This window comes from Culex pipiens, chromosome 3 (genome assembly GCF_016801865.2).
Source record: "Culex pipiens pallens isolate TS chromosome 3, TS_CPP_V2, whole genome shotgun sequence".
Classification (NCBI taxonomy): Eukaryota; Metazoa; Arthropoda; class Insecta; order Diptera; family Culicidae; genus Culex; species Culex pipiens.
Window position 1 is genome coordinate 7,215,875 of NC_068939.1, and position 17,275 is coordinate 7,233,149.

The 17,275-nt window shown below is 32.9% G+C and overlaps 1 protein-coding gene across 12 annotated transcripts in view; it reads left to right on the top strand.

Moving 5' to 3' along the window:
- Positions 1–17,275, top strand: part of LOC120419748 (potassium voltage-gated channel subfamily H member 6-like) — a 232,904-nt gene that overhangs the window by 202,054 nt on the left and 13,575 nt on the right. For 9 of the 12 annotated variants that reach the window (XM_039582556.2, XM_039582553.2, XM_039582554.2 and 6 more), the window contains 8 exons: positions 2,238–2,358; positions 2,517–2,635; positions 3,057–3,247; positions 6,580–6,722; positions 6,825–7,018; positions 10,785–10,876; positions 10,946–11,055; positions 11,382–11,456. In XM_039582556.2, coding sequence (XP_039438490.1) covers positions 2,238–2,358; positions 2,517–2,635; positions 3,057–3,247; positions 6,580–6,722; positions 6,825–7,018; positions 10,785–10,876; positions 10,946–11,055; positions 11,382–11,456 — 1,045 coding nt within the window. The remainder of the gene's footprint in view (positions 1–2,237; positions 2,359–2,516; positions 2,636–3,056; positions 3,248–6,579; positions 6,723–6,824; positions 7,019–10,784; positions 10,877–10,945; positions 11,056–11,381; positions 11,457–17,275) is intronic. The other 3 variants (XM_039582558.2, XM_039582564.2, XM_039582565.2) reach the window with 1 other exon arrangement.

Genomic DNA, 17,275 nt, shown 5'->3' on the forward strand with positions numbered 1-17,275 from the left:
AAGTGTTACATCATAAATGATGTAACATTCGGAAATATTTTTTTGTGTGTAGGCCTGAGTTGATAAATTCATATTGTGTTTATGAAAACTATTTTTTCATAATCACCTCAACCTAATTTACAAAAATGGCTCTAGAAACTTCCCGTTTGAAGATAGAGATTTGTGCTCTTCAGCAAAGTTGCTCAAAATGGTGTTCCCTACAACTTTTCTGAAGTCACAGAAGCGCTATCTCGTCATCCCGCCAAAATAAAAATTCTGTACCACCCTAAAATTTGGACCACCCTAATGTCCACTATACTAAAAGATGCCCGTATTGATCCTGATCATTTGTCCCCAAGACACCAAAGCTCTAAATCTTAACGTGTGGCCGCTTTCAATTTTGTCACGCTAGATTTCGGTTTTGGTCCAATCTTCATTGTCTTTGTAGAAAATTTAGAGGCAATTTTCTAATCCTCTCGAGAAAATATTTACAGGGATGGTCAAGCTTGAGCATGACTTCTACAGATTTTTCAAAATGATTATTTTACACAATCCACAGCTCAATATTTTTTTTAGTTATATAATATGTTGTCTTTCATACGTTTATAGGACCTTTTAAAAAAAAAGATTTGTGTGTGTGAAAAGTTGAATAAAAGAAGTGATTATTTTTTTATGGCTGTAACTATTTTTTCTGATATGCCCGAAGCAATTCCTACAATTTCACAGAAGACACCAAATCGATCATAATATCTATTCTCTAGAAACAGATTATTAAATATTTGAGTACCCTATAGGGACGGTTGCCAAAATTGTATGACGACTTGTACAGACGACCTAATAAGGCAAAATACAGTAAAAGTACACGCAAAATATCATCCAAATAAAAAAATGCAAAAAATCGTAATTTGAAGTCTCAACAAATTGTCCAACAAACAATTGTGGTGGATTGTTTGAAACGTTTTATGGGTAAGTTGCCTCATAATAACATCATGATTCGAATTCCCGGACGCTTTAAAACCCGGACACTTCATCTTGTTTTTCATTTATTTGGATATAAGTTCGCATTATTGATGTCAAATCTGTGTAATTTGTTGAATTCTAACATCAACTTTAATTTAAAGTTTGTTTGAACGCTGTGGTTAATGCCAAAACAATTAAATAAAATTATAAGCTTACCAAAAATGTGAAACATTTCACTGACATATTTCATAGGCGTCCGAGACACCGGAAAGGCAAAGCAAAAATTTATGGTTTTGATTTCCTTAAATCCAGCTAATTTTTATATTAAAAAAACACAAATATTTGATGTAACAGCTTATTTCAGACCTAAAGAATGCCATTCAATAACATTTCAGTTCAAATTTGTGCTATTCATAAGCAAAATCGAGTGTCTGGAATTCGAAGCAAAAGTGTCCGGAATTCAAATTTCATCGGTGTCCGGGATTCGGACCACATTAAGTCATTCAAATTTTCAAATTCTGATGAAAAATTATTAGAAAAGACATATTTTGCATGCATTCTCTTAAAACTGACTGTTTATACTTCATTCTAATGATCTAAGTGTCCGGTGGAGACCGACAATTTTTATCCAAATGTGTCATAAAATTTGTGCGATGAAATGTTTCAAGGTGCATTGTTAATTTGATTTTGGTTACCCACGGTAAATTTTCTTGAAATAATTCGTTGGCGTCGAACTGTCAAAAATTGATCGCGGTGGATACTTTTCTACCACAGTTTTGTGTGTGATCAATGTCGTAAATGCTTTGGGTAAAAAGACAGTTCGAATTAAGAAAATTTACCGCGGTTCACGAAAATCAAATTAACAGTGCAACTCCTGCTTACTGACGAAACATTTCAGTAAATATTCACAATGTGAGTTTCTATTCAATTTCACCTAAAATCAATTTAATAACTGCAAATTTCTACAACCTTCCATCATGTTTATGGCCTTGCAATTACGAAATGACAACCTACAGCAATATCCCAATCCCTCCGAGAAGACCACAACCTCTTCAACAGTACTACAATGAAAATGATCCTTAAACACTTCCCCGTGGTAAAATCACTCAAAATCCATCACAAGTCACTTACCAGTAATATCCACACGTCACCCTCATGAATATTCATAACTCCGTGCAACAAACTGGTTATTTCTTTTCATGAATCGATTTTCTCCTGCCTTTTTCCACCGTGGCTGCGCGCACTCTCCTGTTGCTTCGCACCCTTAACAACGCGACCTACCTGCTGGCCCCCGACAGTCACGTTACGTGACCGCCCTGTACTTCACCTTTACCTCGCTAACGTCGGTCGGCTTCGGCAATGTCGCCCCGAACACGGACGCCGAGAAAATCTTCACGATATGCGTGATGCTGGTCGGATGTAAGTAATTGCACCTTTGACGACCTTCACTCCAAGTCGGTGCTACCAGTGAACAAGTCAAAAGTAGCTGGCAGCACTGGCGCAAGAAGTGATTCTGATTCCGCTGCTGACATCGAATTAATCACGATTTTTTTTGTACCTTTCTTCCCGAAATTCAGCCCTCATGTACGCCAGTATCTTCGGAAACGTTTCGGCCATCATTCAACGGTTATACTCCGGAACGGCACGGTACCACACGCAAATGTTGCGTGTCCGGGAGTTTATTCGGTTCCATCAGGTAAATGAGGCTATATTCCGCTGCGACTGTACGGCCTGCGGCGTAACGCGTTCCGCAAAAGCCAGCTGGACACGCACGGCCACGTGTCAAGTTGAGAAGGTTGTTTGGTTCCTAAATAATCCCACGAAAAAAAACAAAAACATTGCCAAACTGAAATTCTGAGTACAAAAACTAAATTGATCAAAAAAAATCCAATGGAAATTGCTTTGACGCCAGCTTGGCGCCACTTGCTCCGCTTTGACCTCGTGATTGACTTTCATTTCCGGTCCCGGTGCGGTGTCGGGGTTTAATTTTCTCCTCCACATTTTTCATGGCCGCATTAAATCCAACAAACGAGCTGTTGATTGCAAAACTACTCTACGCCACTTGGCTTTGCATCGTCTGATTGTGGATGACTTTTCATTTTTCTTCACCCCACCAGATCCCAAATCCGCTGCGGCAACGGCTGGAGGAGTACTTCCAGCACGCGTGGACCTACACGAACGGCATCGACATGAACTCGGTGCTCAAGGGCTTTCCCGAGTGCCTGCAGGCGGACATCTGTCTGCACCTGAACCGGAACCTGCTCACCAACTGTTCCGCCTTCGAAGCGGCCAGCCCCGGCTGCCTTAGGTAAGATTTTTGTTTTCAATTATTTGAACGACACGGAATTCCAGCGGTGAAATATTTCAAAGCGACAGAACCAACAAAGAATTGTTGGTGAAATATTTCACCAAGTAAATTTGTCATTGTTCTAACCGCGTCAAACATTTGAGCCGTGTTTTTAAAAAAATAATTATTTAAAGGGATTTTTTTAAACGTTTCAACGGGAAATTTTCAATGCCGTATTGTTAAACAGATTTCAGTTGACCAATGGTAAATTTTCTTGAAACTAATTGTTAGCATCGAACTGTCGAAAATCTACCAAATCATCTACCGCAAAATTCACACAAAAAACTGTGGTAGAATAGTATTTATCGTTATTTACGCGATCAATTTTTGACAGTTCAACGCCAACGAAATATTTCAAGAAAATCTACCACAGTAAATCAAAATTACTCCAAAAATACAACTCAGAGTGATATTGTTAAACTTACAATTTTGGTGGATTTTTTGGAAACATTTCGTCGCAAACATGTAGTGACACATGTCAGGCTGACATTTGGCCAAAAGGTGTCGAACCCCGCTAAACATTTTACCGACATGACATGAGAAATCTTACCGATGAAACGTGTCCAAAAAAATACCAAAATCGTCAATTCAACTATACAACTTAGAAGTTTACTCGGTGTTAAATTTGGTGGAGATGGGCATTGCTTTGCTAAATTACAGCCTGACATGCGCCACTGAATTTGTGCGATGAATCTACCAAAATTATCAGCTTAATAATACGGCGTTGACCTACATGGTTTGCTATTCTGGCTGATGAAATATTTCATTCATCATTTACTACAGTGAAAAAAAACTCAATTTTGAAAATCTTTAGATCCTCGATTTTTTTTAATTTTTTGATGTGTTTTAGTGTTACACAGTTAAAATAAAGTTGAATTTTGGAAGGTTGAAAATTTGATAGGTTGAATATTACCTCTTTTTGAGTAATATTACATAACAAATGTGTTAAAATATGAACCTGATGAATATTCATCAAAAACTGATGTGACATAACATATTTTTTTCGACACAAAATCTGTCACCATTTCATGATGAAAATTACCATCATTTTTTTTTCTGTGTAGTGTTTTATGAAAAGTATCGGAAATGCACACAAAAAATACAAAAAAAAACATTACGAGGTGTATAAAGGAATTCTAAACTTGAATGTATCTTTGTAAAATTTGAATGTTCTTTTAAAATTATTATTGAATTAAAATTATTCAACAATTGTTTTTGAACAACATTTTTTTTAATTTTTAAAATTGTGTCCATCTTTGTCAATTTTTGAGAAAATATATTCTGAAAAAAATCATTAAAGTTTGCTTATTTGGACATTGTCGATTCGATTTCTAGTTGCTGAAGAATTTAAAGAATGAATATTACCAAAAAATAAGTTTTCCTAAATTCTACCCTTTCAACTGATGATATCTTGGAAACCATTGCTGAGATTAGCAATGTTCAAAAATGAAACCTTCTTATCCATAAACCACGTAGACACCATAAAGGGTGGGGGAGTTGCGATTGTCCATGGTCCATACAAAAAAGATTTTATTTGTATGGAAATTGTCCACGATTAGGGTGGGGGGTTAAGATTTTCAAAAAAGTGTCCACGTGGTTCGTGGATAGTCCCTTTTCTTATTAAAAGAAATTTTTTCAGATGTTAACCATTGCCGGTCCGATATCTAAGCCGTATTGTTAAATTGATAATATCGGTGAAAATTTTTGCATCGTTTCATCATTTAGTTTGAACATGCAATTTTAATGAAATCTTTATGTGGGAAAAAATTTCAATTTAACCTACGAGTTCTTTCATGAACATCCAAGTTGTATTCATCAACATACAATTTTGGTGGATTTTCTGGACAAATTTCATCGCACAAATTTAATGGCACATGTCGGGCTGACATTTGACGAAAAAATGTCTGTCCCAAGGCTGTATATCAAAGGAACTCGTCATCTTGCTTTACATTAGTGTGAGGGCATGACTCTGTGCCACTAAAACCAAAACAATAATAAAAGAACAATGGACCGTGCCAGGAAAACCAAAACATAAACAATGTCAGTGTCAGTGGAGTGAGAGAGTCAGAGATAGCGATTTTGACAACCGCACTACTACACACTCAATCGCGAGTGCCTTAGGTAGAAAGCCATGTGTCTGTCCGCGCCAAACTTTTCAGCGACATGACATGAGAAAACTTACCGATGAAACATTTCAAACAAATCCACCGAAATGGTAAGTTTAACAATCCGGCTTTGATCAATATGATTAGCCGAATTCGGTTGATAAAATATTTCAAACATCAATGAAATTTCGTCAAAACCGATCGAACCTACCAAGAAATTAATAAAAGGGACATCTATAAGAATTTTATAAACTTTACTAAGATTAATTCTGAGCGAAATTTACTCAATTCTGAAAGAAAACCGATTTAATCATTCTTGCCGAAAATTAGATGATTTTCAATTTGCATGTTCATTATGGTACCAAGAAAAATGTAAAATCCTAGGTGACGCACCCTGCCCAAGTAACATTTTTTTCCAGGAGTTCTACAAGAGCTCTTCAAGATAGCTATAGCATAGCAGTTTGGACCGCGGTAGGATAAAACTCTCTTTAAGTACTCTTCCAAACTCCTGAAGAAGTTTTGAAGAGAATTTTATCCTACCGCGGTCCAAACTGCTATGCTGTAGCTATCTTGAAGAGCTCTTGTAGAACTCCTGGAAAAAATGTTACTTGGGTGGTTTGATTTCTCGGGCAAAATTTAGAATCTGTGCCAATTTTAAGCCAAATCGGTTAAGGTTTAGGTGCCTGTGAGAGAGTTAAATTTTGTAGAAGAATTTTGAAAAATGTATGAGTAAAGGCAAAATTTACAACAAGGAGTGAAATTGTTATGTAAAATTTAACGCTCTACAATTTTGTCGAAGAGTGCAAAGCGATCCGAGTTGATCCTGAAAAGTTGTTAACGATTAAAAAAATTGGTAAAAAAATTGTTGTCAACTACTGCGACCCCTAAGCCTTAACCGATGAGGATCAACATTGGCACAGAAACTTAATTTTGCCAAAGGAATTGAGGCAGGGGGTGTAAGTAAAGTCTATTTTTTTATGTATTTACCCTAGTGTACATTTTTTTTCAAGTTTTCACCAGTCAGCTTTGACCATCTATGTCGGATCAATATGTATTTCATATAATTCTTCAAATCAGTTATATTTAAAGCGGTTTTACTGTTGATGTTGACTACTAAAACATTTCCCAAAAATGCATCAAAATGTAGAAATATCTTAATTTTCATCATTTTAATCCCTCTATTTCCAGAGCTCTTTCGCTAAAGTTCAAGACAACTCACGCTCCGCCCGGTGACACCCTGGTGCACAAAGGAGACGTCCTCACGTACCTATATTTTATATCACGGGGCTCGATAGAGATTTTAAAAGACGACGTAGTCATGGCGATATTAGGTACGTGTGAAACCTTCTTAGCATCATTAGCATCAAACATTTTACACGACCGCGTGATTTCTAATTAACAACCTGTCCTACCAATTTGAAAATTCATTACAGGAAAAGATGATATTTTCGGCGAAAATCCCTGCACGCACACGACGCTGGGAAAATCAAACAGTAATGTTAAAGCACTAACCTATTGTGATCTACATAAGATTCATAGAGATGACTTATTAGACGTGTTAGATTTATTTCCGGAATTTTATGATAGTTTTGTAAATAGTTTGGAAATTACGTATAATATGAGAGATGTGAGTCTATTTACAAAACCTTTTTCCATGTTTCAAACCACTAACCCCCCACCACCCCAGTCCACGTTGATGTTTGTGTTTGTGCGTGTGTCGTAGCTTATTTACCAGCATTTCTAGGAAAGAGGCCGATTTCAAACTAAATTTGTTCGACCTGTTGAAGCAATCTTGACTTTTTCGGCCTCTTTTCTTCGTTGAGTTATTATTTCGAATATTTTTGCACAATTTTTAACGAGATTAATAAATTTGTTTCTTCAAATTATTGAATTGCCGTCAATTTTTATTTTGTTAATCTTATAATCTTTGAATAGGAATAGAAAGACATTCAAATCCTAAAGTCAGTTAGTAATTTGTTATAGATAGCGATGTAAACGATTCATTTCATTTTCAAAGTTATTCTTTAAACTTTATTATTCCTAGATTCATAGAATTAGAATGGCTAGATTCAATAGTTAAATGATTCCCAAAAAACCAGAACTGTCTTTTTGCGTTCAAACCACATTACTATTCGAATATTGATAAAAATTTAACATGGCAAAAAAACAATAACGACCAAAAAAACAACAAAAATCTAGTATCAGAGGCCTAGTCTATCAGAAGGTGCAGATTGTTGAAACTAGAAAAAGCGGCAAGTTAACTGCCCAGGAAAACATGAAATTTGAACAAAAAATCAAATCAAAAAACCTATTAATTTTTTTTGTCAATTTTGCAAATTTAGTCGTTTTTGTTCACTTTTTCAGTTGTGTCGATTATGTCAAATTTTTCAATTCTTCTATTTTATCAATTTTGTCAATTTTGTCGATTTTGTCGATTTTGTCAATTTTGTCAGTTTTGTCAATTTTGTCAATTTTGTCAATTTTGTCAATTTTGTCAATTTTGTCAATTTTGTCAATTTTGTCAATTTTGTCAATTTTGTCAATTTTGTCAATTTTGTCAATTTTGTCAATTTTGTCAATTTTGTCAATTTTGTCAATTTTGTCAATTTTGTCAATTTTGTCAATTTTGTCAATTTTGTCAATTTTGTCGATTTTGTCGATTTTGTCGATTTTGTCGATTTTGTCGATTTTGTCGATTTTGTCGATTTTGTCGATTTTGTCGATTTTGTCGATTTTGTCGATTTTGTCGATTTTGTCGATTTTGTCGATTTTGTCGATTTTGTCGATTTTGTCGATTTTGTCGATTTTGTCGATTTTGTCGATTTTGTCGATTTTGTTGACTTTGTTGATTTTGTTGATTTTGTTGATTTTGTTGATTTTGTTGATTTTGTTGATTTTGTTGATTTTGTTGATTTTGTTGATATTGTTGATTTTGTTGATTTTGTTGATTTTGTTGATTTTGTTGATTTTGTTGATTTTGTTGATTTTGTTGATTTTGTTGATTTTGTTGATTTTGTTGATTTTGTTGATTTTGTTGATTTTGTTGATTTTGTTGATTTTGTTGATTTTGTTGATTTTGTTGATTTTGTTGATTTTGTTGATTTTGTTGATTTTGTTGATTTTGTTGATTTTGTTGATTTTGTTGATTTTGTTGATTTTGTTGATTTTGTTGATTTTGTTGATTTTGTTGATTTTGTTGATTTTGTTGATTTTGTTGATTTTGTTGATTTTGTTGATTTTGTTGATTTTGTTGATTTTGTTGATTTTGTTGATTTTGTTGATTTTGTTGATTTTGTTGATTTTGTCGATTTTGTCGATTGTGTTGATTTTGTCGATTTTGTCGATTTTGTCGATTTTGTCGATTTTGTCGATTTTGTCGATTTTATCGTTTTTATCGATTTTATCGATTTTGTCGATTTTATCGATTGTGTCGATTTTGTTGATTTTGTTGATTTTGTTTGATTTTGTTGATTTTGTTGATTTTGTTTGATTTTATCGATTTTGTCGATTTTATCGATTGTGTCGATTTTGTTGATTTTGTTGATTTTGTTTGATTTTGTTGATTTTGTTGATTTTGTTGATTTTGTTGATTTTGTTGATTTTGTTGATTTTGTTGATTTTGTTGATTTTGTTGATTTTGTTGATTTTGTTGATTTTGTTGATTTTGTTGATTTTGTTGATTTTGTTGATTTTGTTGATTTTGTTGATTTTGTTGATTTTGTTGATTTTGTTGATTTTGTTGATTTTGTTGATTTTGTTGATTTTGTCGATTGTGTCGATTGTGTTGATTTTGTAGATTTTGTCGATTTTGTCGATTTTATCGTTTTTATCGATTTTATCGATTTTGTCGATTTTATCGATTGTGTCGATTTTGTTGATTTTGTTGATTTTGTTTGATTTTGTTGATTTTGTTGATTTTGTTTGATTTTATCGATTTTGTCGATTTTATCGATTGTGTCGATTTTGTTGATTTTGTCGATTTTATCGATTGTGTCGATTTTGTTGATTTTGTTGATTTTGTTTGATTTTGTTGATTTTGTTGATTTTGTTGATTTTGTTGATTTTGTTGATTTTGTTGATTTTGTTGATTTTGTTGATTTTGTTGATTTTGTTGATTTTGTTGATTTTGTTGATTTTGTTGATTTTGTTGATTTTGTTGATTTTTTTTGATTTTGTCGATTGTGTCGATTGTGTTGATTTTGTAGATTTTGTCGATTTTGTCGATTTTATCGTTTTTATCGATTTTATCGATTTTGTCGATTTTATCGATTGTGTCGATTTTGTTGATTTTGTTGATTTTGTTTGATTTTATTTAGTTTTTTGCTTTTTTATTTTGCCGATTTGCCGATTTTGTCGACATTGTCGACATTGTCGATTTTGTCGATTTTGTCGATTTTGTCGATTTTGCCGATTTTGCCGATTTTGTCGACATTGTCGACATTGTCGATTTTGTCGATTTTGTCGAGTTTGTCGATTGTGTCGATTGTGTTGATTTTGTCGATTTTGTCGATTTTGTCGATTTTATCGTTTTTATCGATTTTATCGATTTTGTCGATTTTATCGATTGTGTCGATTTTGTTGATTTTGTTGATTTTGTTTGATTTTATTTAGTTTTTTGCTTTTTTATTTTTTATAGCTGAGTGATGGTTTATTTTTAAATTTTGTGCAGTTTAAACTTGATTATTGAATAATGATTTTTTATGCAGCTGTTCGCGTCTCTTGAAAAAATTTCAAAAACTAATTTGATCAAATAGGTAAAATTCGCAGGAAAATTTCAAACTGCGAGGTAACCATTTTGTTAGAGTTAATTTATAAAAGCTTTCATTTTTCGTTGGAAATGTCAATGTCAAAATGCAATCCAGGTTTCAATCTAGTATTCTCTGAAATGAACACATGCCGAACTCTTCAAAAGCCTTTGAAACGCTCCATCACAGTCACATAGAAAGGAAAACTAGATCGAATTGCTAGTTTCACATCAATTTCCAATTAGTTGAGGTTCATTAGATTCAAACTAGAGTAGAATGTTCGGGGTTTCCTTTGGAAATAAATTGAATACGTTGAAAATTGCATCCGTTCTGTAGAACTTTTTCTACGGCTTCTAGTAGCACTAGCAAACGGTACGTTCTAGTTTCAATTTGCACAATTTTCAGCATTTTTCACTTCCACAGAAGGCGCCCAAATTTATTATGCACAATTTCCCACCCTGCCAAAGGATCCATGCTCTTTTTTCGTTGAAGAAGTTTTCTTTTAATATTCGACACACCAACACACCCACAAACACGTGCCTTTCCAACTACAACCCAACATAAAAATAACAATTTCAACGTCGATCTCAACACATTTCCCTCTTCTTCTTCTTCGGGGATGGGTGACTTGCCTTGAAATGTTTCCAGGAAGAGCAAGCGGGCATAGAGTTAAGGCATCGACATATGCGACTCGGGTCCCAGGATAGAGATAGTGATACGCGATCCTACGTTAGAAGGATGTGAGTATTTTTTTTTTTTTGTGTGATAGTGAGTTATTTTTTTTTAACAATTTTCCGATGGAATTCCAGAAACACGGTGCATCATAGACCGAGTCAGACCAAATGTGATATTCCAAATGATAGAAGTTCGGGACAATTGAGCACAAACTTCGACGACGATCGAAAGTTTTCTATATCAGGTAAGGCAGAAATAACCTTGTTTTTACAAAACTCTTTTAAAAGAAAATGAAAATCTTATTAACTCTCACAGCGAGCCAAAAACCAAAAAACACTATCGCTTTGGCTTTTAGAATATTTTCTTTCCTCACCTCAAGTATTACACGCTGACCGAAGAATTAATGAGATTTGCTCGATGCCGTAGTATTTTCTTCACTATAGAGTTTTATTCTTTCTTTTCACTTTAATCAACAATTTTAAAAAAATACTTCCAAATTTCACTCCCATTAATCCAACGAAAACGCAAAACATCAAAACAAAAAACCGCTCATTCACAATCCGCTCATAGGAATGATGACTCAAATAAAGCGAAGCATTCCAGATCTTAGATCGAACAAACATCAACCATTGACCAGCACTTGTGGTAAGCCATCCATTTGTCCTCCTTTGTCGAAATTTGAAACCCGACACCACCTGCCAACGATGTGTCTGTTTGTCTGTGAATGTGCTGCTGCTGCTGCTGCTGTTGTTGTTGTGCTTTTGCCTCTTGTTGGAAATGTGATCCTAACCCCAAACAACCTCCTCCCACACAAACCTCCCTGATCTAGCAAAGATAACAAATGAGATCCTTCCTGCATTTTGATCCTTTTATCAACCAACCCCACAATCACTCCCATTCCAAAAAGTGCAACTTGCTCGATACGCGTTGTGTGTTTGTTTTTTTTTCCTCCTTTATTTTTGTTTCATTCTTTGTTGAGAATGCTGGCAACACTGCTGCCACCGATGGCTGCTCAGAATATTGCTTGTTTGTGTCGTTTGGCGCTTCTCTTGTTGAACGGGTTCTGTTGCTTCCAGCAAAAGGAATGTCGATTGAAGACGGGATATCAATCTTGCTCCAGATGGTCTGACTGGTTGACTGCATTGTTATTAGTTCGAATGAAATAGGAGAAGTCCACACGTGTCAATCATTATTTGTGCAGTTGAATGAAACATTCCTCTGGGCAACTGATCATTTTCTTAATCAAATAACTGGCTTGTGAAAATGAGCTTTACTAAACCTACTGTTTCGATTCAGGTTTAAGAATGCCAACTTTTATGAAGCTTTTCCTTGTAGACGCTTGGTCAATTACAAAAATTATAAGAGTTCGAAAATTATATAGGAGTTATATTCCTTCCCAAGTGACTACGTGACCTTCACCAAATCTGCTCATATTTGACCTAGTGACTTTTGGTCCAACCTCGCGTCGGTGGCACTCCCTATTTTTCTTAGATTTTTGAAAAACCACATTTTTAAAATCAATTTTCCCAAGAGAAAACTTTGGAATTTTGAAAAGTTGAAAATAAGGGTTTCCAGCAAGGCCTCAGACTGGCAAGTAATTAATAATCACTTTGATTTCAAGCTGGTAATTAGGTAAATCATTAATTGCTTAGTAATTTATGGTGATTCGAATTATTTAAAGTATTTAATTGGTAATTATAGTAATTTTGAGTAATTAAATAATTTTTTTATCTTGTATTTTTTCAACGAAACTTTTTGACTTTTATATATAATCTATTAAAACAGTATTTATTTTTTATTTCAAATAAGAGTGTCACACAAAGATTTCAAAAAGACTGGATCTGTTCATTTTTATTAAATTATTTTAAAATCCAGAGTTTTTTAAAGGACCTATAAGGCTATTGTTTTTCATATGTTCACAGAACCTAATAAAAAAAAGTCGAGAAATATGTTTTTTTTTTTGAGGAGCTACACTAGAGTTGGTTATTTTTTATGCTTTTCCTTCTAATGGGAAGTCAAAATTATTTGAAGTTTATTGAATATTTAAAACCAAAATCAAATATTTAAAACCAAAATCATCATTGATAAAAGCAAAGTTTTCAAGTGATAGCAATTTAAAAATCAATTAAAATAAAAATAAGTTTTTTTTATATGTTTTCTGCAATCTACGGAAATTAACAGTCCTGTAATATCTCTTATTTAACAGCTGAACTATTTTACTGAAAAAAATCCAAATATTTCCATATATTTCTGTTTTATTGTTAAAAATCAAACTCAGTGAAATTAAAACTGACTAATATTCAGATGGCGAAATTGAATTCACATGGCAACTTACATGATTTTTTGCCAGCTATAACAAAAATGATATGCTACTAAGTGTCGGGATATCGAATCACGACGTTAAAGGGCATACATTAAAACATATGTTTCTTAGGAAAATTCACATAATTTATACAAATATATAGTTAAAGTAATTTTTGGTATGCTGCTCAATTGAAAACTTGTTATTTAATTTCATAATATAACTCATATTTTAATTTAAGGTTTAACCTCGTCCTCATAACGTTTCACTGAGGTTTTTCCAATTTTGGGATATTTTTCAATTAAAATCTGAGCTGAATGAGAAAATTCAATAGCGGTAGCGTCAATCGAATCTAAGTCGAACTTTCTTTAATGCAGGGATGCTCAAAGTTTTTGTAGGCCGGGCCAAATTTGATGCTCAAATGAGCATGCGGGCCAAATTTGCAAAATAGGATATTTATAAAAAATGAGAAAAGGATATTTTAATTTTAAAGACTTGAAAATACTAAATACTACAAAATAAAAGTTATTATTTTTTAATTTCCATTTTTTTTTTTATATTTCGGTGTTGAAATTTTTTAGAAAAATAAATAATAGAAAAGAACTGAATGAGTAAAATTTTGTTTTTATATTTCAAAAATGGTGACATGTAACCTGAATAATTTATGTGACGACGTAATTTTATCAATTACAATCTTTTTTTTTATTAGATTCGACAAAAACAAAATTTAGCGAAAATTCACTAAAATTCATATTATTTTTTCATAAACCCGAACATGCTAAAATTTTTCTAAACGCATAGAAATGCCTTTTTAATTGATTTCAGCTTACTGCACTAAAATTTCCATTGATTTCATGAAGTTTTTTGAAGAAATATTTTTGCCCCTAATATTTCGAGCCATTTTTTTACAATGTTGAGGAGGGGGGGGGGGAGGTTGATCGACAACAGCTGTGTAAAATATTTGCAGCAGCCTTATTCCTCCAATTTGAACATTTTATCTGGCTGAATCAGATGGTAGTCAATCAGATTCGTTATTCAACTGTCATGAGCTCGAATCCCGAGAGAAGGTTTCAAGTGCAAAGTAAATTTGAGGGTCAATTCATAAGAGGGTCATTATGACTTTCAAATTAATATATAAAACTTATATTATTGCAATTATTGAAGATTTCTACCTAAGTCAAATTTGAACGTGTTTTATTTGGTATTCGAATTTATAAATATTTCCAAAAATGTTTGATGAAAGTTTAAACAATATTTGCAAGTTCCACTCATTGAAACATATGAAATTGTTTAAATTATTATGGTTCTGGAACGTAATACTTGTGTCCCTAAATGGGGATCAAAATATTGATAAATCATTTGTTTTAATTAGCAAAAAAAAAATTTTAAAAGTATAAGAGCACTTTACAAGTGGTTAACGGGCCATTTTACATGATCATTCAAACAAAATGGGTCCGCGGGCCACAAATAATCTCCTCGCGGGCCACTTTTGGCCCGCGGGCCATACTTTGGTCACCCCTGCTTTAATGAGTCCTTAGTTCTTGGTATTGGTTACCGAATGGGTACACCCGAGCAGACGGAAATAACGTGGGAATAACATTTTTGATATTTGAAAATACTAGGCCAATAACATTTTATGTTATTTATAACAAGTTTGGCTATGATTTTTTCGTTATTTTAACAGTGAGCAATTCTCGCTGAAACCGTCCCACTAGATGCACATGTTCTCAAATCGTTACGGCAATGTTCTCATTCGATTCAGCGCACCAAAAAACCATTAAAATAACCTTCGAACCAATGAAAATGTCAGCCGTTAGCCACCTGTAAATAAAAACTTGTATTGAACTATGGATTTTTTCGAAAAAATGCCCGAAAAAGAAATGATATCTACCAAAATACATTACCAAACATCAAAAAGTTATATATAGTTGGAAAGGTAATCGCGAGGGCTTTCTATCGCACTTTGAAAAACATTTCAAAAATTATTTTTCAAGGGTAATTTTAAGGGTTTTTGAGAAACTTACTCTTAATTTTGAATTTTGACCGTGTTCGCAACCACTTATCATTACGCAACCATTTTCATTCGAAAGATTGGAAGATTTTGCATAAAATCAACTTGAGAAAAGTAGTGTAATGAAATAGTTTTCGTATAGTTATTAACGGAATTTCTTTAATTTCTAAAATTTCAGTTAAAAATAACCAAAGCTCAGACTTCAGAAATGAACCTAATTTACAGTCAAAACAAAGCAGGATTGTATTTGAGCCGAATGTACAGTCATCTGAGGCAAATCTGGACATATAGGATGAATAGGGACAGCTATATTAACTATACTTTCACTCATCAGATCATATTTTTAAACTTTTTATGTAAAAACATACATAAACAAACAAGTTTCTAAATTTTAAGCTTTTAAGTACTCTGAAAACTAATGTCCTTACTTAGACTTGATTCGCCACATTTCACTGAAGTAGAGCAGTTCTCTAGGATTTCGGTCATTCGATTTTTTTTGTATTTTTTAATCCGACTGAAACTTTTTTGGTGCCTTCGGTATGCCCAAAGAAGCCATTTTGCATCATTAGTTTGTCCATATAATTTTCCATACAAATTCGGCAGCTGTCCATACAAAAATGATGTATGAAAATTCAAAAATCTGTATCTTTTGAAGGAATTTTTTGATCGATTTGGTGTCTTCGGCAAAGTTGTAGGTATGGATACGGACTACACTGGAAAAAAATAATACACGGTAAAAAAAATTTGGTGATTTTTTTATTTAACTTTTTATCACTAAAACTTGATTTACAAAAAAACACTATTTTTAATTTTTTTTATTTTTTGATATGTTTTAGAAGGCATAAAATGCCAACTTTTCAGAAATTTCCAGGTTGTGCAAAAAATCACTGACCGAGTTATGAATTTTTTAATCAATACTGATTTTTTCAAAAAATCGAAATTTTGGTCGTAAAAATTTTTCAACTTCATTTTTCGATGTAAAATCAAATTTGCAATCAAAAAGTACTTTACTGAAATTTTGATAAAGTGCACCGTTTTCAAGTTATAGCCATATTTAAGTGACTTTTTTGAAAATAGTCGCAGTTTTTCATTTTTTTAAATTAGTGCACATGTTTGCCCAGTTTTGAAAAAAATATTTTTGAAAAGCTGAGAAAATTCTCTATATTTTGCTTATTTGGACTTTGTTGATACGACCTTTAGTTGCTGAGATATTGCAATGCAAAGGTTTAAAAACAGGAAAATTGATGTTTTCTAAGTTTCACCCAAACAACCCACCATTTTCTATCGTCAATATCTCAGCAACTAATGGTCCGATTTTCAATGTTAATATATGAAACATTTGTGAAATTTTCCGATCTCTTCGAAAAAAATATTTTTGGAATTTTCAAATCAAGACTAACATTTCACAAAGGCCAAACATTCAATATTACGCCCTTTTAAAATGTTTGTCTTGATTTGAAAATTCCAAAAATATTTTTTTCGAAAAGATCGGAAAATTTCACAATTGTTTCATATATTAACATTGAAAATCGGACCATTAGTTGCTGAGATATTGACGATAGAAAATGGTGGGTTGTTTGGGTGAAACTTAGAAAACATCAATTTTCCTGTTTTTAAACCTTTGCATTGCAATATCTCAGCAACTAAAGGTCGTATCAACATAGTCCGAATAAGCAAAATATAGAGAATTTTCTCAGCTTTTCAAAAATATTTTTTTCAAAACTGGGCAAACATGTGCACTAATTTTAAAAAATGAAAAACTGCGGCTATTTTCAAAAAAGTCACTTAAATATGGCTATAACTTGAAAACGGTGCACTTTATCAAAATTTTAGTAAAGTACTTTTTGATTGCAAATTTGATTTTACATCGAAAAATGAAGTTGAAAAATTTTTACGACCAAAATTTCGATTTTTTGAAAAAATCAGTATTGATTAAAAAATTCATAACTCGGTCAGTGATTTTTTGCACAACCTGGAAATTTCTGAAAAGTTGGCATTTTATGTCTTCTAAAACATATCAAAAAATAAAAAAAATTAAAAATAGTGTTTTTTTGTAAATCAAGTTTTAGTGATAAAAAGTTAAATAAAAAAATCACCAAATTTTTTTTTACCGTGTATTATTTTTTCCAGTGTAGTCCGTATCCATACCTA